The following is a 20,271-nucleotide window of genomic DNA, read 5'->3' on the forward strand; positions in this document are numbered from 1 at the left end:
AGTGTGTTTGCCGCATACATGTAGTTCACCTCTTTCACATCACATCTTCAAAATGAGCACTTGGTGCATACATCTTCGTTATATCTACAACCTGGTCAAGGTGTTCTGACTACGTATCCTCCTACCCCAAACTCAGAGACTCAACTCCACAGACCACCAGTTCTCACCCACCAACACAGAATCCAACATCTCACCCTCCTCGATGCCTCTATGGCCAAGAACAGCCTCTAGCAGAGGGAAAGTTCTCCTTGCAGGGCCACCATGAAAAATCGTGACGAAGAACCGAATCCGCTTGCCCAGCTTCTCCACCTCATCTCTCGCCCAAGCAATGTAGCGTAGTTCTCGAAGTTCTGAAACATCTCCAGTGTCGTAGTACTCGTACTGGATTTCGACTGCCCAGTACGTATACCTGTCCTTGGCCATTCTCTTGATGGCCCCGGCGAACTGGAAGCGACTTGGCCAGCGCAATCCATAATGGACTGTAGCCTCTCGACGCATATCTCGGTTTTGGCAAAGATTTGCCGATTCGCGTGTATATAGCTTGAGAGCTTTGAACAGCTCCCAACCTAACTGTCTGGTGGTCACTTTGGCCGAGCTTCTGCCTTCTCGCTTCCTTCTCTCGTTCTCGACTGGGTACTGTATGACGACCCGCATGAACGAGTTTAGTGTGCGTTTTGCAGTTCGGCTGAGTCGCTTTGTGACCTGGAGATCAACCTCTGCGGGAGTGAGTTCTGCGAATAGAGATTCGGCCTCTTGGCATATTGCTTTGCAGGCGAGCAAGAGGGTCGTAGAAGATTGGTGTTGCTCCAGATGTCCTTGTAGATTGATGGAACCGGGCGCGGAGGTGCTTTGTGCCGATCGGCGTGAAGAGTGTATGAAGCACATGTCAAGTGCGTAGTAGTAGATCCTGTTGCGGATTTCTCCGGGCAGCTGGAACAGCGGACTCTGTGTTTGAGCGTGCATGACTGAAGTGGTGTTATCGGAGAGTTTCGCCATCTTGATCGTCGATCTTGATGAGTGTCAGCTTGTGTGCGCGCATTACGAAGAGGCTGGTTTCTATAGTATGCATTTGAGTAAACCATAGCCTGATCGTAAGAGATTTGTTCTACGTTAGCACAGAATAAATTAGTAAAAATCGACTCCCACTGCGCTACAGAACAAGTTCTGGCGTTCGCTGTCACAAACCAAGATTTGAAACGCCTGACTGAAAAGTATCGCAAATGAAAGAACGCTCGATTCATTAACTTGTTAGGGAAATTAGTACTTACTGGTCTCGTAGCGGGTGTGACTGATCGAAAAAAATGAATACGCAGCACTGGAGATCAGAACAACAAGAGCGTTTGCGACTAGCGCGGTGTTACCAGATGGTTGCCTGGCAAACGGACGGGGACGCGTTGATGACGTCGACGAGACAACGTGGAAAATGAGCGATCAAACAAGGCTACTTGGTCTGAGAAGGAGACCTTGCAAAGAGCGGCGAGTATAATTTGGAGAAGGCGGCTGAGATATAACAGGATGACAATAACAGTGAAACTACGTACTTACATCGTGTCCTTCTGGCTACGGCTACCATTTTGATAACCAATCTCATCGAGCCCGTGGACTGAAGCATTGCCACGAGCATAAAAATCCTGGGTGAACCGCGATCTTGTGACCAGCTTTCGATCACCTGAAAAAGCAACGTTCTCCTGTCGCGGTGAAGGCAGAATACCAGAACATCGACCCTGCACCACATGTCTTCCCGTTCCTCTTTTACTTGCTGCTGCCTACCTTCTCTTTCCCTACCACAACCTCATCGCCGCGAACCTCTTTTGCAGGCACCAGGGAAAACATGACCGAAAGCATGGAAACTGACTGTTCCGATAGACACCGAGCTGCATCGCCAGCACTGACGGACATCTCGGAGCTGACCACACTATCAAGATCTCCAAGCCCGATCCCTGGGTACAACGCCTACGCTTCTCCCAAGAAATGCCAAGCCATTTCGAGCGCATCAGATGGGCAGGAGCAAGGTGGCTTCGGAGCCCTCGATAGGATCCCCATGGAGTTACGACAAGACATATACGGCCTCGCATTCGATATCGACGAGCCTGTCGTAGTCAAGGAGTGCTGCCACCCTGGAACAACCAAGCGGATGCTCGAGCTATGTCCCAAGCATGGCGCCAAGGCTAAATCTGGAGCAGGTCGTTTTAATATCCTCCAGATCTCCAAAGCAATCAGGACGGAGGCGATGTGGGTCGTCTTCGCCAAAACCACTCTCTTCCTCAATACAGAGGGCAGTATAAGCAAGTACTACACCACCGTCCCCCGCCCGCGTACTCTCCGCAAGGTGATCGGCTACAGGAAGCCCACTACATGCAAGAGCGCAATCTGGAAGACAGCCAACCAGTTTCGTATCATTAAGATCCATCTCTCTGAAGAACTCCTGGAATATGGCAATCCGTACGCCTTTATCGATCGTCTGGTATGCATCGTAACACTGCTGTGCAAGGAGCAAGACAAGGACCACGTCGCTTCGAAATCGGTACACCTGAACCTCGGCAGCTTCTTCCAGCAAATGCTCCCTTTCAACGAGAAGTCTCAGCTAGATAGGCGGTATGGAGAATATCTCGACTGGTTGTTCTTCCATTCCGACACCCACGAGCCAGACCACGACAAGCTCGCGAAAGGTATAGTACGCAGCCTGCGGCGACTGGTGGCTACGATAGGCAAGCATTCTGGCCGCGAGCAGTGGAAGATTCTCGTGGAGACTGAGATTGCGGAGGAGGACGAGGGCGGTGCGAAGGCGCTGTTCGATTTCCAAGTCGCTTGCGCGGAGCAAGGTGTTAAGGTCTGTGATTTGGAGAGCTAGATGCACGGCTTCAGATAGGGCGGACGATCATGGTCTGGCAGGGCGTCGGCGCGTTCGTACCGGGCACGGGAGGTCGTATCATGGCAGATCGATTACGGGTTTGCAAACGTCAGTATAGCATAAATGAACAAAAGCGTGGTTTCCAGCTGCACATTCGGCTCGCATGGTTGCGCCTGGGCAAAAAATCGCGAAGCAGGCTTTGATACGCGTGGTGTTGACGCGTATTTGGTGTGAGCATGCATTCGAGGAGTAATGACGCGACTGCCGGAGATGCACAACAGACGCTAGTTATGTCATCCATCCGCCATGGATTCACTATCAGGGGTAATGACACCCGCGCAACACCGTCCAAGTAGCATCTTCTGAGACACATAGAATTGTAGCTTCAGGAGTCTCAAGCATGTCTACTTTGAAAGACCACAGCCTGCCTATCCCAAAAGGCTAAGCCTCTCAAACATCTTCACGACAGGCGCCTCCCTCTTCTTTCCAACCTCCTGCAAGCTATCCCATAAAGTCGCATCCCCGCCCGTAGGCTTCATCGCCTCGCCCTCAACTCCAATCGGTGCCCCATTGATACCTTCCGAGCTCCCTGCAGCCACAGGTGGATACATCTCCTTGATAGCATCTTGACACCGTTCCATGACCTCGTTGACAGCGTTGGACACAGCATCAGCACGCTCTCTCATATCCCGTCTGACTAAACCCTCAACAAGACGTTGGATTTCTTCTTGCATGCTGTTGATGCGCTCTATGAGGCGTTCGATGGAGTTGGTAAGATACTCTTCTTCGTATACTGTACCCTTCTTACCGCGCGCACGCTTCCTCTCTTCTCTCCGCTTGTTCTTGCTTGTCTTGCGCGTAGTTGTTGTGTTCACGGTACCAGTCTGGTTTGTGTACCTGGTCATGAACGTGCCACCACTCGTTGTATCTGTGGGCGCCAGAGAAATATTGTCGGGAATGTTGGCATCGGCAGGACCGTCGATCATGCCTTCGTAGAATGCCAGCGGATCCTCTGCTTTCTTGGCCCTGAGTTCCTTGAGTCGAGGTACTTGTGCTTGCAGTTGACCCTTCATGTCGGCGAGGAACTCTGTCATGTCTGCGCTGCGCTCGACGAGGCCGGGGTCGATGACTTCGGTGATGAGGCTGGGCTCGCGTCGGAGTGTGACGATGCGAATTGCTTCGGCGAAATGGCAGCCTCGGCATAAGAGACGTGCCGCGGACGCAAGGTCGGAGAGGTAGTCGAGTGTTATTGATGAAGCTGACAGGTAGTCTTTGGATTCTGTGAGACCTTCTGCAAGATCTGTCGCAATGCTTGAGAGTTCATCCGCGCTTACGTCGGCGAGAATAGCAGACGACAAAGCCTCACGCCAGAGGTTGGCTGAACGGTAGCATGGCCAAGCGGAGGCATGATCGTTGAGGTATTCGTACGCCAATGCAGCTTCTTTGTTCTTGTTGTTAGTACTCAAGAAGTCTGCGTACAACCTCATGATTTCCTTCAGACGGGTGCTGTCGTATTGGTACATGCTCAAGGCTTCAGGGTAGAGATCATGCTTTTGCACATAGTCTTGTACCTCATCGTAGGCCTGAAGATCCTTGAGATGCATGAGCGCTTTCGCTCTTCTTCCGAGCTGGTCGTCAATCTTGAACTTGCGACGAGTTTCGGACAGATCTTGTAGAGATTGCAAGTGTGGCAGATACTCTCGCGGATCCTATTGAGGGTCAGCTACTAATGAGACCCATGTATTCGATCAGCATACCTTTTGTGACTGTTGAGCGATGAGCAGGGCGAGGTCAAGGTTGTACAGTCCCAAAGATGTGTCGTATAGTTGGTTGACGTCTGCAAGGAAGCATATGTGTTCGGCAGCCTTCTCAGTGAGGGGATCGCTAGATGCTGTGACATGTTAGAAATGCGGAAAACGCAAATGTATAAGACTTACCTTGTAGGCGACCTATCATAGCAAGACCTGTTTCCAGAGCTGGTGGTGTCTTGGAAACATGGGCTGTGATGATGTTTTGCAGGTGCGCGTCTTTATACTGAGACTTCTCTAACACGGCCAGGAAAGCGTCGCATATCCGGTTTACTTTGTTCTCGACTTGGTCTAGGGAGAGCTTTGGCTTCGTAGCCAGATCTTTCGTCTTCAACGTTTCCTTGTACATGGTCTCCGACACGTCCTCGTTACTTGAACAGTTAGCAACCATGTTCTAAGATGCATGGTTAATCGCTTACCGGAGCTGCGCCAGGAGCAAGTCAATATGTTCGATCTTTTTGATCTGTGAAATAATCTTCTCCAGGCTCGCCATGAACCGCTCCGGATCGTGGTCATGAAGTATGTTGAGATCGACGCGCTGATTACGACAAGCAAAGAAGGCTTCATCGTAACGCTCTGCCTCAATGTTGCGACGGATGGCAGCAAGCACAAGCGCTCGCGGATAGATCGTCTCAAGATTACCTCTTGGCATCTGCAACACGACTGAGTATGTCGTAGGCATCACAGTAACGATCTTTGCTCCTCTTTCGATGCTCCTGCATCTCTCATCCTTTTGTGGCTCGTCTGCGGGTACCTCGAGTTCTAGTACATGTCAGTACATGCGTCTAGTCTCATGATGCAAGTTGGACTTACCATCTGCACTTGCAAGATGCACAAACTTGAGTAAATGTTGTGTCGTCGTGAAAATGAGATGCGCAGTGGTAATCACGAAAGACGTGCAGTTGCGGACCAGAATGCGCTCGTTAGCGTATAGTACTCCACTCTTTGTTAATCCAAATGCCAATGTCTGGCCATGTTAGCTAGCTGATACGACGTCGCGGGGAGTATGTTTGCGTACCTGGCCTTCAACATCGATCACTTGAACCTCGAGCGCAAATGAAGGAAACCTATGCACGAAAGGCGTCAGGGGAGCACAATCCGATCTCAGCTCATCTACAACGACCTGATGGAGGGCACCATTTTGAAACTCGATGTACGGCGTTTCTTGATGAACGTTGGACAAAAGTAGGGACACGTTCTCGGTCTCCATTATGTGTCCTTGGGGTAGTAGCACATCGCCTTCGGACTGCCAGAGCGAGCTTTCCTCTTCGTCCCAGCTGTCTGCTAGTACGAAGATCTGATCCTCACCAAAGAACGTGACGTGGCGTGGTGAGCCATGACTTATCGCATCACTGCGCCAGAGGAGACTAGGCTTGGGTATAGGCCGCTTGTTGAGATCGAGAGCATACACAGCAAGGTCGCTGTCGGAGAGCACTGCCAAGCGATTGCCAGATTTTGAAAGCGCTACGTCCATTGGTTTTGAGTCGAGACCCAGAGTGTGAAGTGACATGGGAGGTGGCACATTCGCGATGCGAAGTGGTGTGAGTTTCAGGGATACTTGCAGTAATTAGTATCGAAAAAATCACGCATATAAAGTGCATCACTCACATCCATCTATTGATGCGACCATGCCAAAATCGTTCGGCGGGGCGACTGAGCCGGCCGAAATTGTGGACGCGTACTCAAGCACTTGAAGCGCATCTGAACTGAACTTAGTTATATTAACTTTGCGTTGACGAGGGCCAACTTACCTGGAGTTGACAAAGCTACTACAAGCGGACGCTCAGCATGCCAGCTACATATGACTGTTCGAGGACCAGCGTCCGGAAATCGAAGTTCTTGCTTGAGATAGTAGTGGTAATTACTCATCGTCCAAAGTTGTACTTTGCCAGGATATGATACAGCTAACACGTTGGAATCGCTATTCCACTTGAGTGTTAACGGAATCGAGAGGGCTGCAAGCTCTTCCGGGGTAAATCGAAGATCGAATTGGCCGTGGCGAAGACCATTGCGCTCGAAGAACACCACTTCAATCTTATCTTCGGTGCGACGGGTACTCGCAATCAGATTACCTGATGGTCGCCAACTGAGAGCTCCTTCAAGGCCGTCCACGGGCTCGCTCACACTGTCCAGCTGTCCTTCCCGGGAGTAGACGCGGATCATGCGACGGCGTTCTTCCTCGACCTTGCTTACTGCAAACCATGCGCCGTCACCTCTCCAGCTTATCGTGACAGAGCGATCGTCGAATGGGCTCAGTACACCCTCGTCGATACTTTCTGGCACTGTTGGATCTTGCAGTGCTCTGGCTCGTTTGCCCTTGAACTGTGTCTCTTTCTTTCCCCAACCCACAGAGACATGACTGGAGACGTTGACATCTTCGGGGGTGAGATTGATACTCGCAATGTTTTCGATATCGCGGCTCATCAATAGTAAAGTGTCCGCCTGTGTGGTGATGGCGAGAAGTTCTTCATCTGGTGACCACGCCGCAGCAGAGATACCGGCATCGACTGAGCCCACGATCTCAACTAGCTCTTCTGTAGATGATGGGTCCTCTCGCACGAGCACGATGTCTCCTCCGGCCAGAATCAAACATGATGTCGAAGTGTCGGCGAAATGGTGCAGGCTCAAGATTGAGTCATGGGTAAGCGAGGGCAGCGGGCATGGCGCATCCCACGATGCGATGCTTTCAAGCTTTTCCTCGACACCGTTGCGAGTATGATGCAGTCTCTTGAGTTCGATGGTCGCACGTGATTCCGAAGGGCCGAAGGCGCATACCAGCGCATTTGATGCGGCGTCCCATGCAGTCGCCGTTAACGGTAGTGGCTCGTCTCCGGAAAATCGCAGGAGCGACCTTGCTACAATCTTGAGGTTTCGCATTGCCGAAGAATCATGGACTGTGTTCGTGGCAATGTTGCGTCCTGTTGCTCGAATGACTGGTCACTAGCCCCGTTGGCAGAATCGCGCTTCCGAATTTTTGGTGATGCTAGCGCCGAGCTTCTACCGAAGGGTAACGCAACGCATCTCATCGTCATCAAGGTGTTGCAATTGAACCACGTTCGCCCACCGTCCATCCCCTGGTTCCTGTTTGGGCAGAAAATGGTACTTCTCAACAGTGCTGGTTCATGGCAGAATGAAATTGCAGTAACTCATTTCGAAGTTGAAGAGACGGCTCTTGCCCACCGAGGTATACAATAAGTATCATTAGGACTTGCAATCTGCATGCATTGGATCATGGTGGAAGACAGACAATGAAATTGATGCTGTGATGTCTATACAGGTCTCCGAGCGACCCTCGGATATTCTACAAATCCCGTGCCCTTCCCATAGTCCAGTATCGTGCCCACGTTCCGAATGACTGCATCTATTTGTTCTTCTTTGTCTGCCAGACTGTTGTAGGGATTTTGTTAGATGTGTTCTCATAGTAGATATCAGTGAGTCGGGCGCCTCACCAGCAAGGAGGAATGGCAGGGAGAATCCGGTGGCTGCGAATGTTAGCACTACCCAGCGATTGCGACGCGCCAGTGCGTACCCATGAATCCCCAGTACTTGAAGGCGAAGCCCTTCTTCAGCGGGTCAAATGGCAAGTTGCTGCGCGGGCCCTCGGGATAGTGGTATGGGCTGGCGAACTGGGCGCGGGTGGACTGGAAGCCGCGGCGGGCGACGAGAGTTGGGGCCGAGGCGGCGCGGAAGGTAGCACGGGCGAGCATCTTCGGAAGTCAGCTGGTGTTGCAATTGGCGTCGAGTTGGGGCGTACTTTGTCTGTGTTGTAGAGTGGAGAGGTTGCGGAGTTCTGGTCGCGGTGGTTCGATGAGTTGCAGCTTCCACGGCTGCCATGTCTTGGCAATGACCCGCTTAGTAAGGCCCATCAAAGTTTCTCGATCGCCGTTGCGCTCGCCTTCGATAATCTTTCGCGACAGGTCAAAACTGCCTGTCTGGTCCACCACGCAACCCCACGAAACAAACGCACTCAACCGCGCACAGAGTGAAACCAACCACCCACCATGGACGACGACATGTTCGACGTCTTTGAGGGCGGCCCGTCCACGGACACGGCGCCCCGGAAGAACAAGAAGCGCCAGGCGAATGGCACCGTCAAGTCGCCTGAACCCGTCGCTGACACTGCCATGGCGGATGCGCCTGCAGAGTCATCTGAAGCCCCGAACGAAAGCAGTAGCGCGCAGGCTCTGAAGAAGAAGCAGAAGCGCGATGAGCCCGAGCCTATAGTTACCGACGATTTCGAGACAGAGCAGACGCGCGAAATGGCTGCCGCAGCGGGTCTTCAAGCGCAGTCGCAAGAGGGTCAGGCAGTGGTGCTTTCGCATCAAGTCCGCCATCAAGTCGCGCTCCCTCCGGACTACGACTACGTCCCCATCTCTGAGCACAAGGCCCCCGCAGAGCCCGCGCGCGAGTGGCCTTTTACCCTAGATCCCTTCCAGCAGGTCTCCATCGCCTCGATACAGCGAAACGAAAGTGTTCTGGTATCAGCGCATACCTCTGCCGGAAAGACAGTTGTGGCAGAATACGCCATCGCGCAATGTCTCAAGAACAACCAGCGAGTCATCTACACCAGTCCCATCAAGGCGCTTAGCAACCAGAAGTACCGAGAGTTCATGGCAGAGTTTGGCGACGTCGGTCTGATGACTGGTGATGTCACCATCAACCCCACTGCAACCTGTCTGGTCATGACGACGGAGGTATGTACGCAACGCTTTGGAGGATGATGAAGACTAACATATCCAGATTCTGCGCTCTATGCTGTACAGAGGTTCCGAGATTATGCGCGAAGTAGCTTGGGTCGTGTTCGACGAAGTTCACTACCTGCGCGACAAGTCAAGAGGTGTCGTCTGGGAAGAGACTATCATTCTTCTGCCAGACAAGGTCCGCTACGTCTTCCTCTCCGCCACCATTCCCAACGCCATGCAGTTCGCCGAATGGATCACCAAAACCCATAGCCAGCCGTGCCACGTTGTCTACACCGATTTCCGTCCGACGCCGCTACAACACTATTTCTTCCCCGCTGGTGCCGACGGTATACATTTGGTGGTAGATGAAAAGGGTGTGTTCCGCGAAGAGAACTTCCAGAAAGCCATGTCTTCCATTGCGGACAAGGGCGGAAGCGAGGCCAAGGACTTCATGGCGAAGCGCAAAGGCAAGGGCAAGGACAAGAAGACCAACACGGGCGGAAACAAGGACCAGACGGATATCTACAAGATTGTCAAGATGATCATGGTCAAGAGCTACAATCCGGTCATCGTCTTCAGTTTTAGCAAAAGGGAATGCGAGAACTACGCGCTCTCCATGAGCTCGCTCGCGTTCAACGACGATTCCGAAAAGGCCATGGTGACCAAGGTCTTCAACAGCGCCATCGAGATGTTGTCAGAGGAGGACCGACAACTACCCCAAATTCAGCACATTCTCCCCCTTCTCCGGAGAGGCATCGGTGTTCATCACTCCGGTCTTCTGCCTATCTTGAAGGAGACCATCGAAATCTTGTTCCAGGAAGGGCTGATCAAGGTTCTCTTCGCGACCGAAACCTTCTCCATCGGATTGAACATGCCGGCCAAGACAGTCGTGTTCACCAGTGTGCGCAAGTTTGACGGAGTATCGCAGCGATGGGTCACGCCTTCTGAGTTCATCCAGATGTCTGGTCGAGCTGGACGTCGTGGTCTTGATGACCGTGGTATTGTCATCATGATGATTGGCGAGCAGATGGAGCCTGCTGTGGCTAAGGAGATTGTCCGCGGTCAACAGGATAACCTCAACTCAGCTTTCCATTTGGGATACAACATGATTCTCAACCTCATGCGAGTGGAAGGCATCTCCCCCGAATTCATGCTGGAGAGGTGTTTCTTCCAGTTCCAGAGCACGGCAGGTGTCTCCAATCTGGAGAAGCAACTTGCGAAGCTTGAAGAAGAAAAGGCGAACACTAACGTCGTCGATGAGCTAGCCATCAAAGACTACTACAACCTGCGACAGCAATTGGACACCCATACCAAGGACATGCGTGACGTGATCATGCAGCCGAACTACTGCTTGCAGTTCCTGCAGGGTGGCCGCTTAGTCAAGATCAAGTTCAAGGACTATGACTTTGGCTGGGGTGCTGTGGTAGCGTACACTGCTCGCAAGGCTAACAAGGGCGAAGTTCTTCCACCTCAAGAATCCTACATTGTCGACGTTCTACTACCGGTCAGCAGCGACACCAAGTTCGTACCAGCGGCAAATGACGGCCTACCGCCTGGTGTGCGCCCACCTGCGACAGGGGACAAGGGCAAGATGGAGGTTGTCCCTGTGGTTCTGAACTGCATCGAATCAATTGGTCATCTCCGAGTCTTCCTCCCCAACGAGCTCAAGTCGACAGAGCAACGGAATAACGTTCGCAAGGCATTGAACGAGGTCAAGAAGCGCTTCCCTGATGGAATTGCTATTTTGGATCCCATTGAGAACATGAACATCAAGGATGACAGCTTCAAGAGGCTGCTAAGGGTAAGCTTCACTATCAAGATTTCGCATTCTTATCTAACGTTTTGCAGAAAATCGAAGTGCTAGAGTCCCGTCTTCTCTCGAACCCTCTTCACAACTCGCCTAGGCTACCCGAATTGTACAGCCAGTACGCGCAGAAGATTGCGATTGGTGAGAAGATCAAGAGTATCAGGAAAGAGATTGCGAACGCTCTGTCGGTCATTCAATTAGACGAATTGAAGAGCAGGAAACGTGTGCTGCGGCGCCTCGGCTTCATCGACGAAGCCGACGTCGTGCAGCTCAAGGCCCGTGTCGCTTGCGAGATCAGCACCGGTGATGAGCTCGTGCTTAGCGAGCTGCTCTTTAACCGTTTCTTTAATGAGCTGACGCCAGAGCAGTGCGTCGCTTGTCTTAGTTGTTTCATATTCGAGGAGAAGACGCAAGAAGTACCAGCGCTCAAAGAAGAGCTTGCCAAGCCATACCGCGAGATCCAGCAGCAAGCTAGGGTTATCGCGAAGATGTCTCAAGAGAGCAAGCTGACAGTCAACGAGGAAGAGTACCTCAAGTCGTTCAAGTATGAGCTGATGGAGGTCGTCTACGCCTGGTCAAAGGGTGCGACATTCGCACAGATTTGGTATGTCCGCTTTGTTTCTGTCGCATTTGACGACAACTAACACTAGACAGCAAAATGACAGACGTGTACGAGGGAAGTCTAATTCGTCTGTTCAGACGATTAGAAGAGTTACTTCGACAAATGGCCCAGGCCTCCAAGGTCATGGGAAGCGAGGAACTTGAGCAAAAGTTCACGGCAGCACTTGAACTCGTCCGCAGGGATCTGGTCGCAGCTCAGTCGCTGTACCTGTAATGCGTGAAGCATGTCTTGTATATTATGGTCTTGGTGGGAGTATTTGGTAGCATCATCGTTCAGCAGGTAAGTATGGCACTCACATGGCGTTCTCCTTTATGCGGTTGAATCAAAAACGCCACCGGACATGCCATTGTCTCGGACGCACGCAAGGAGCTTTCGACGCTGTGCACCTCAAGGGACACGGCGTGAATGCATCCTGGATAGAAATTCACTAGATCTGATGTTGTGGGCTTGCACCATGACTGAGGATCCCCCACGTACATTGCTCCAGATATGCATGGTGATATGTTCACACATACAGTACAGTCACTTTCTGCCAACGTGACTATGATGTATCAATGAACAGTTATGCGTGAGAAAATGCTAAGAAAGTTTAATATATTCTCAATGTATGAAGAATCGCTTGGAATCGCTATCATTATGCAAAAAGAGTACAAAAGATCTCCACCACTAAACGCCCTCGCCATGCTTGTGCACATTGAAATCCCTCCTCCGTATTATATACCAACTATCCAATTAGACGACTTCAACCGTCGAAGAAGGTCATAGAATCAAGGCGGCAACAATCGCAACCACGAAACCAAAGTACGTGGCGCTGGGCTGGAGCAGCACGTTGCCCAGAGACGCAGTGCCGCAACACTCGCGGTCATATGTAACGTTGTTTGCACGGGCGGCGACTTCGAAGACGGAACCGTTGATGGGGCCTTGGTTGTAGAAGTCGACGAGGAGGAAGTTTGGTGGGCGGTCCCAGTTGGCTGTGGGGGGATATGTTAGCAAAATGTAAGATAGAGAATGGGTACGGGAATACATACTGGTGCAGGTGTTGGTCATGCGACCTAGACTACCTTCTCCTTCCAGCGCATTGGTCTGGTTGATCTCCGCTACGTTGGGCACGAGGAGGTTCAGTCCAGCGAACGAGATCTCGGCGTTCAGGTTGTGGTTCGCCATGTACATGATTTCCCTCATCTTTTCTTCGGACATGCCCTCGGGTCTACCCAGCGTGCAAGGGAAATCGGGGTCGGTGGGGGAGAAGGGCGTCTCCCACATGTTGTAGAACTCCCAGAGGAGGTATGGCACCGCATCAGTGTCGAAGTTGTAGTCGATGAAGGTGACAACACGGTTGTTGTGGAGAATGAGTTCGCCAAGCGTTGGCCAGTCGTTGAGCTCCATGGCTGTCTTGGGGGGCTGGTAGACGTATTCGATCAAACCGGACTTCTCGATCGCCTCGGCGAAGTTGGAAGATGTAACGAGTGGCTTGCCGTCATCGGTCGTTTCATCCCAGTTGGAATTGCCGAAGAGAATCGTGATGACGTCGAAGGGGTGATCTGCTACCCATGCCGTGACTTCGCGGAGGTAGTCTTCAACGGTACCGGCGTTGAGCAGGTCACAAGAAGAATGGCAGTAGTAGAGCGTGCCGTTGACGTAGTGGGCTGAGCCCTGCAGCATGCGGATGCCATCATTCAGTTGTTGCGTCACGCCGTACTCTTGGTTGCGCGCAATGTTGTTCTTTCGCGTGTAGGGCGAGTTGTGCGCAGCTACTTCGGTAATATTGGAATACTTGCGGTTGCAGAACTCAAGGTAGTTGTTGCAAGGTTGAGTGTTGGAGGGCAGCGCTGGAGCGGTCTCGGTGCCAGTCGGTGTCAGTGTTCTGTTGTTTCCTCCGATGTTTGTGACGGGTGGTGCGCTGCTTGTGATTGAAGCCGTGCCGTTGGACGAGGCTGTGCTACCAGACGCCCCAGACGACGCGGCCGATGTTACTGTCGCAAAGGTGCTGCCCTCGAAATCCGAGGGGACGGTTGGGTTTGGAGCCGCATCATCGCCCGTCAGACTCCGCTGCGACCCAGATAAAGTTATGACTGAGGGAGAGACCGAGGCCGAGCTACTCTGGGCTGCAGTGAGGCCAGCAAGCCACACCATGGAAAGTATCGCCCCTTTCATGATCGCCGCAGGGGTGATATGTTCTTTAAATCCACGACCGAATTATGGGCTCGCAGGCAGGAACAGATAACGACTATGTCAATCCTGCTCAAGCGATAGTCGTGATGGTGCAGTCGTTCCGACGTATGCAGTGAAAGCGCCGGCGACTTTGGTTGCTATGCAGTGCAGCGCAGTGCCGTCCGATCCGAGTACGGGGTAAATGAGTATCGACTACAACGTCGTATAATAAAGCGGCGACCGAGTTCCCCAGGTGAAAGGATGCGGAGAGAATGCAATGAAGAAGCAATACTTTTTGGAGAAGAGCCGCTGCCGTTGAGAAATCCCAGACGACGATTGTTTCCCAAGCGCTCGAACGGACCATCCGGGACTCCCTAGTTAGGCAGAGTGCCATGACGTAAGGCGCTGTTTTAAGGTTGCAAGCCACGCGGGTGTCTGCTCTCATCCAACGATCTGCAACAGCCGCACCACCATTTTAGCGCGACACGTCATGTGCGCGAGTCTGGAACCATCAAATTGGGTGGCTGCAAGAATGGCCCACATGGAGATCTCTAGGCATATCAACAATGATTCATCGCATACATCCATGGATGTGTGAGAATGCATCCGTCACTCAGGATCGTTAGGCTATAAATGAGTTTCTGCATTGATGAACGACGCAATCCATGTATATTCAGGTACATGTTAAGATGGGCAAGTATACCGCCTGATTGAGACTCCGCACGCGTACGCGACCATGACTACATCTCACCGCTGGTACATTCTTCGTGGCATTGGCTCTATGCACTAGACGAGCCACCGCTAAAGAACTCTTCAAATCGACTCTTGCCCTTCAGCTGCTCAATCTCCCTCTGCAACACATCGATCCGATAATTCTTGAACGCCTTCTCAATCCTCTCCTTGCTGGCTGGGTCTTTGGTCACAGTCCTCGCTGCGCTTGCTGTACCTGTCAAAAGACCCAGCTCGCCTCCAAGGAAGAGGCCGCCAACAGAAAAGAGGAAGTAGGTCGCTGCATCACCCCAGCGCGAAGGTCCAGAGATATGTGCTGTGATGTCTGGCACAGGCTCGGTACGGCCGTCAGCGAAGCGTACTTCTACAGGCTTCTCCGCGGCGCGGAAAGCTTTGAAGTACGCAAGGCGCATGCTTCGCAGCCGATATGCTGTGTAGATTCCTAGACCCAGTCCGACTGCTGACGCGAAACCAGCGTGCATCGACACCTTTCCACCTGCGCTTTTGAGTACTTCGCGGTCTTGTTGGTTGAGACTATCTTGAATAAGCTATCGCCAATCGACGCGCAAATCTGGCGCTACTTACTCATGTTGCAGGTGCTCCTCTGCCAGCTGACGGAGATCTTTCGACCTACGGTCACGGAATGCTGCTAGTGACTCAGCCATGTTATTGTTCTGGGTAATCGTAGATATAGAAAACTTGGTAGTAGGATCAGATGAGGTTGAGTGACTGGAAATTGCTGGCACTCGAGGGCTTTTTTAACTGAATTTTGTAGTTCATGATAAGTTCGTGATGCTTCTAGTCGCAACGATGACATCATGCGGACATGGCGGAATCTAACCGGGAAAGCTCCAACAACACGCGAGCACGGGGACAAACAGACAGACAGGCCCGGAACATGGTTCATTTCAATTCAGGGTCCAGAGACCAAGCCATGCTACTCACAACCAGAAAAACAAACTTGCTATGCTCGTCATGCTTCCGTCAAACGCCTTGCTCAGAAGAGCTCGTAAACGCCGTGGGACCATCAGAGGTCGCCTAAGGATATCGCCCGTTCAAATGTTCAGCCTCGAAAACAAGAAGATGCTCTATAGTTTGGGCTTGACTTCTGGTTCTGCAGCACTGGCTTCCTGGTTCCGAGTGACGTTACCGGTGCCTGCGCCTTCTCCGAAGAAGATGACCTCGACGGTCAAGTCGTCCCTGTATCGTCGCGAAAAGGGGCTTGGGAGGGTGAGGAGAGCACTTAGTTGATCCTGATCCTTTCCGCCAAGTGCATTCCGAACAAGATGCGTAGCTGCGTTCTTGTCTTCAACCACGAAGCGCTCGTTCAGGCTAGTCTTGGTACCCCACTGTTGCTGACGGATTGGTGCACGTTGACCCTCTCCCTTCTCCGCTGCCTTCTGCTCGACAGGCAATTGCTTTTGTGTGGACCACCAGCTCTTGAGCCAGGACTGAGTCTGTGAACCTTGACTGGCCGGGTTGCCCTGAGCGTCGAGCCACTGACCAACTAAGCCTACGACCTCCTCGTTGGTAAGCATCTCCCATAAACCATCAGTAGCCATGACGACGAAATCACCCTTTTCTGGCTCTACCTTGGTAGTTGTGATGACCGGCTCGGCAGTGACGTACGGAGGAGTCTTGAGTAGTGTTGAAGGCGATCGCGAAAAGTAGGACTTCTTGAGCTCGGCGTTGGTCTCGGCGGACCACTTGTAGGATGCATCGCCAAACGCCCGGGATGGCTCCAGTCCACCTAGAATGCGACCGTTCCGGACCACGTTGGGCTCACCCGGATGCTCTCGACGCAACCGCTCAGCCTCACTTGTAGTTCCACCGGTTTGGTCTTCAGACAGGGGAGTCACGGTCCACTTGCCATTGGGCCCTCGTCGACCCAGAATCGCGCGAGAATCACCCGTGCAGGCGACTCGCAGGAGCTTGGATCGGCTGTCGTAGAAGGAGAGGAGTGCGCAGGAACCGGAAAGGGCGGGGGCCAGCAGCTCAGCAGCAGCGATCTTGGACTGAGCCTTGCGGACTTTCTTGACGGATTCGTGTACGATCTCGTTGTCTAGTTTGGTGAAGCCGGTCTTGATGGCGCGGTCGATAGCATCGGGGCTCGGGAAGTGGAGTGCAGGGTCCTCGACGGCCGACTTGTAGGTTGTGTTGAGCTCGCGTGCGACGTAGGAGATGAGGGTCTGACGAAGCTTGGCTGAGGTAACCCAGCCACTGTGGAGGTTAGCACTGGCGAGACACGCGACCACGATCGACACCTACCTGTGTCCGTCGAAAACGCCCCAGAACATCCAGTCGCTGGCCGAGGCGCCATTGTCCGTGGCTGCCAGGTTCGATGGTACCTCGATGATCTTTTCGGCATGGTCGTCTTCGATGGGGGAGTTGCTGGGAATTTGCACCACGTCGTACCGCACAACGCCCTGCCCTCTGCCCACGAGCCACGACTCCTCGTTCTTCCTCAGCTTGGCTGTGGCTTGGTCGGGGTCCAGCATCTCCAGCACCTTCCTGCCGTAGTCATCCGTCTCTTTCGAGATGGGCCCAGTGATGGTTCCTGTGTAGAGTTCGCCGGGACCAACGACCAGTGCCTTGCGCGCGGGCTCGCTGCTTCGGGCGCTGGTCAGGTTCCTGGCTTGGTCGGCGGGGGACTGCGCGTGTCCTGTCGAGGATTTGTCGTTGTAAGCGTAGAAGGCACCCGAGGCGACGGCGGCAGCCACTAGCGCACCTTTGAGGGCGCGGAACTGCATCGACGACGCGAGGACGATGGGCGAGGTGCGCTGGCGGTAGTGGTGATGAGCCCGGAAGCCTAGGCCATTGCTCGGCGCAAAGACGCCGACACGGCTGCGGGCAAGCTTGCGCAGGCACGGGCGACGTGCAGAGCGAAGCACTTGGAAGGCAGCCCGCATCTGGCAGGTGGGGTGAAGGGGATTGGGAGTGAGGTTGGCAGCAACAGTAGTCCACGGGTGAAATCATGGTGCAGGCTGGGAGAACGCCTAGTCCAAGCGCTTAAAGCGGGGACCCAATCATCCCCTGCGAACAATCTAAACCACTACGACGTCATCACGTTACCCCAAACACTTAATTTTCGACACTCCAAAATGTCTTCGCGAGCGTTGCGGCGGGCCCAGCGGGAGCTTGAAGAGAAGCAGATACAGGAGCAACTTGCCCAAGATGACCAAGACGAGGAAGAGTCGGAGCCTGAGGTAGCCCCCAAGACAAAGGCGAAACCCAGCCTGTTTGCTATGTTGGGCGATGGTGGCGACCAAGATGAAGAAGACGAAGAGGACGAAGGAACAGATCAAGACGCCGTGCGCAAGGCCGAAGATTCCGATGATGACGCGGAGGTCGAGCCTATGCCTGCATCGAAAACCTCAAAGAAGAGCAAGAAGAAGAAAAAGAAGGCCAAAGCCAAGGGCAAAGCTGCAGAGGCTGACAAGCCATCCGCCTCTACCACAGGAAAGTCAGATCTTGATGAGATTGATCGGGCATTGCTTGCCCTCAACCTCTCTATGAACAGTCAAACGGGACCTGGATCAGATCAACACGACCCCATTAGCGAAGAGAAGAAGCAACTCTTCTCTGTGCTGAGTGTGGACACGCAACATTTACATGCCGCAAACGAGATGAAGAGGCTCTTTGGTCGAGCCGCTGTGCAAAGTGCCGAAGACGAGGCGCGGCCTCGACAACGTGGTCAGCAAGGTGGCATCGCTGCTGCAATTGCAGGACGTAACGCTCCTGGCAATCGCAACCTTGCATCGTTGGGACTTCGACGTAACATCTTCATCCAAGGTAAAGAAGAGTGGCCACGAGCTACATCTGGCGGCCTCGGCATGGAAATTGTCGAGAAACGAGCGGACGGCACTGTCGAATACAGATTCGTTCACAACAACATGTATCAAGATGTCCAGCGGCAGTTCCAGGTTTGTGTCGCAAGTATGGATCCTGAGCGTATGATCCAACTCTTGCATCACAACCGTAAGTTGAGCCACTTTCCATGTCATATAGAGTACTAACGTCATTCACAGCCTTCCACATCTCCACTCTGCTTCAAGTCTCAGAGATCGCTAAGCAACGGCGAGAACCTGCTGTTGCGTCAGAGATGTTGGAGCGCGCCCTCTTCAGCTTTGGGCGCTCCGTACATTCTACCTTCTCTGCGAACCTGGCGGCTGGTAAAGCCCGGTTGGACTTTCGCCGTCCAGAAAACCGCGAGTTCTGGCTTGCAGTATGGCGCTACATCAATACATTGGGTGTTCGTGCGACGTGGCGAACATCGTTCGAGTGGGCCAAGATGCTACTTGCAATGGACCCTGAGAATGATCCTTACTGTCTTCGACTCCTCATCGATCAACTAGCCTTGAGAGGGCGAGAACCAGGCGCCTTAGTCAACCTGGTCGAAGCAGACTACCTCCAGCGGCAGTGGAAGGTTCCACCGAATCTCGCTTTCAGCGTTGCGCTTGCTCACGACCGCATCAAACAGCCACAGAAAGCACGCTCAACGTTGCGCAACGCAATCAAGGAATATCCATGGCTAGCAGCGCGCCTGTGCAAGGAGCTGGACATTTCCCCGATACCAAAACCTGTGTGGGGAAAGGAGCCAAACGGCGAGTATCAAGAGCTGCTATGTCAGCTGTATGTACCCAAGGCGAAAGACCTGTGGAACAACACCGAAGGGACGACTTTGCTAGTGGAGATGTGCTACGCTTTTGAAGAAGAGCTGGGAGCAGGAGATGATCCATACTGGCTTGCGCAGATACCAGAGACGGACCTTGCTCGACATGTCATCCTTTCGGACAACCAAACGCTTATGGCCCTTCTTGACCCTCGCGTCAAGTCCAAATTCACATCCGTTTCTGATCCACTAGCTCCCGATGACAATATAGCGTCGTACGATTCTTCTGTACCTGGGCGCCCTCATGACCCCGCCTTACAAGAACGGCTGCTCGCCGAACTTGAGCAGTTTCGATCCTACTATGAAGGCATAGGGATAGATGGGCTTATGCGGCCAGGTGAGGACAGGCAGGGCTTGGTACGGGCGCTGGAAGCAGCTGGCAGCAACATGGAGGAATTCGAGGAGAACACACGACGCTTTGTGGTTCTACGAGGGAGGCTGGCACAAGAAGGCGTGCATTTAGAATTCGACGGGCAAGCAGCTGATGGCAATGGCACTGGCTCGGAAACGGATGAGTAGCGCTGAAGAGTCATTGTGCGCACTGTGCGACCTGATCAACGGGAACGCATCATAGCAAACGCGTCTCATGTCACGGAATGACGCTGGATACTTGGAAGTAGAGTTTGCTGCCCAGGCGACACATGATGCCTAATCTGATGGATTCATGGATGTCATGTCTCGATAGTAATGCGTGATATTACATGTGCAGCCCCACGCGTCGTCTGCAAGGGTGCAGACATGCAGAGCTTCCCTGTACAGGCGACGCGGCATCTGAAACACATGGGACTCTGGAGTAATAGAGTCAAATCAGAGTCAGCCACGTCCGTGCTTGGGTGCGCTAAGAAAGTTGAGACCCTCGTGGCGCTCATGACAGTGACGTACCCAAGGTTTGTTTATAGATGCAGGCTGAGGTGCTGCATCTCCGCATAAGCCGCACCGCACCGCCTCA

At 52.9% G+C, this 20,271-nt stretch overlaps 9 protein-coding genes across 9 annotated transcripts; 3 read left to right on the forward strand and 6 right to left on the reverse strand.

Annotated features, from left to right (window-relative positions):
• Positions 1–132: 132 nt before the first annotated feature.
• J4E92_001818 (uncharacterized protein) lies at positions 133–996 on the reverse strand (the record flags this gene model as incomplete). The annotated part of the gene is made up of 1 exon (XM_051493227.1): positions 133–996. The coding sequence occupies one exon, from the start codon at positions 994–996 to the stop codon at positions 133–135; it is 864 nt and encodes a 287-aa protein (XP_051356458.1).
• Positions 997–2,041: 1,045 nt separating this feature from the next.
• On the forward strand, positions 2,042–2,851 carry J4E92_001819 (uncharacterized protein; the record flags this gene model as incomplete). The annotated part of the gene is made up of 1 exon (XM_051493228.1): positions 2,042–2,851. One exon carries the CDS (start codon positions 2,042–2,044, stop codon positions 2,849–2,851), a length of 810 nt encoding a protein of 269 aa, XP_051356459.1.
• A 428-nt stretch (positions 2,852–3,279) lies between these two features.
• J4E92_001820 (uncharacterized protein) lies at positions 3,280–7,536 on the reverse strand (the record flags this gene model as incomplete). The annotated part of the gene is made up of 8 exons (XM_051493229.1): positions 3,280–4,560; positions 4,609–4,742; positions 4,789–5,030; positions 5,079–5,421; positions 5,473–5,626; positions 5,678–6,216; positions 6,268–6,360; positions 6,411–7,536. 8 exons carry the CDS (start codon positions 7,534–7,536, stop codon positions 3,280–3,282), a joined length of 3,912 nt encoding a protein of 1,303 aa, XP_051356460.1.
• Positions 7,537–8,020: 484 nt separating this feature from the next.
• J4E92_001821 (uncharacterized protein) lies at positions 8,021–8,366 on the reverse strand (the record flags this gene model as incomplete). Its single annotated transcript, XM_051493230.1, has 3 exons — positions 8,021–8,046; positions 8,109–8,141; positions 8,189–8,366. 3 exons carry the CDS (start codon positions 8,364–8,366, stop codon positions 8,021–8,023), a joined length of 237 nt encoding a protein of 78 aa, XP_051356461.1.
• Positions 8,367–8,660: 294 nt separating this feature from the next.
• Positions 8,661–11,983, forward strand: MTR4 (ATP-dependent RNA helicase mtr4; the record flags this gene model as incomplete). The annotated part of the gene is made up of 4 exons (XM_051493231.1): positions 8,661–9,353; positions 9,400–11,142; positions 11,190–11,752; positions 11,803–11,983. 4 exons carry the CDS (start codon positions 8,661–8,663, stop codon positions 11,981–11,983), a joined length of 3,180 nt encoding a protein of 1,059 aa, XP_051356462.1.
• A 546-nt stretch (positions 11,984–12,529) lies between these two features.
• On the reverse strand, positions 12,530–13,924 carry J4E92_001823 (uncharacterized protein; the record flags this gene model as incomplete). The annotated part of the gene is made up of 2 exons (XM_051493232.1): positions 12,530–12,741; positions 12,799–13,924. The coding sequence occupies 2 exons, from the start codon at positions 13,922–13,924 to the stop codon at positions 12,530–12,532; spliced, it is 1,338 nt and encodes a 445-aa protein (XP_051356463.1).
• A 776-nt stretch (positions 13,925–14,700) lies between these two features.
• J4E92_001824 (uncharacterized protein) lies at positions 14,701–15,315 on the reverse strand (the record flags this gene model as incomplete). Its single annotated transcript, XM_051493233.1, has 2 exons — positions 14,701–15,184; positions 15,236–15,315. 2 exons carry the CDS (start codon positions 15,313–15,315, stop codon positions 14,701–14,703), a joined length of 564 nt encoding a protein of 187 aa, XP_051356464.1.
• A 423-nt stretch (positions 15,316–15,738) lies between these two features.
• Positions 15,739–17,559, reverse strand: J4E92_001825 (uncharacterized protein; the record flags this gene model as incomplete). Its single annotated transcript, XM_051493234.1, has 2 exons — positions 15,739–16,870; positions 16,919–17,559. 2 exons carry the CDS (start codon positions 17,557–17,559, stop codon positions 15,739–15,741), a joined length of 1,773 nt encoding a protein of 590 aa, XP_051356465.1.
• A 192-nt stretch (positions 17,560–17,751) lies between these two features.
• Positions 17,752–19,841, forward strand: J4E92_001826 (uncharacterized protein; the record flags this gene model as incomplete). Its single annotated transcript, XM_051493235.1, has 2 exons — positions 17,752–18,628; positions 18,679–19,841. 2 exons carry the CDS (start codon positions 17,752–17,754, stop codon positions 19,839–19,841), a joined length of 2,040 nt encoding a protein of 679 aa, XP_051356466.1.
• Between the last annotated feature and the right edge of the window lie 430 nt (positions 19,842–20,271).

The sequence above is a fragment of the Alternaria infectoria genome (assembly GCF_024043175.1).
Source record: "Alternaria infectoria strain BMP 0036 chromosome Unknown scaffold_2, whole genome shotgun sequence".
In the NCBI taxonomy this organism is placed as follows: Eukaryota; Fungi; Ascomycota; class Dothideomycetes; order Pleosporales; family Pleosporaceae; genus Alternaria; species Alternaria infectoria.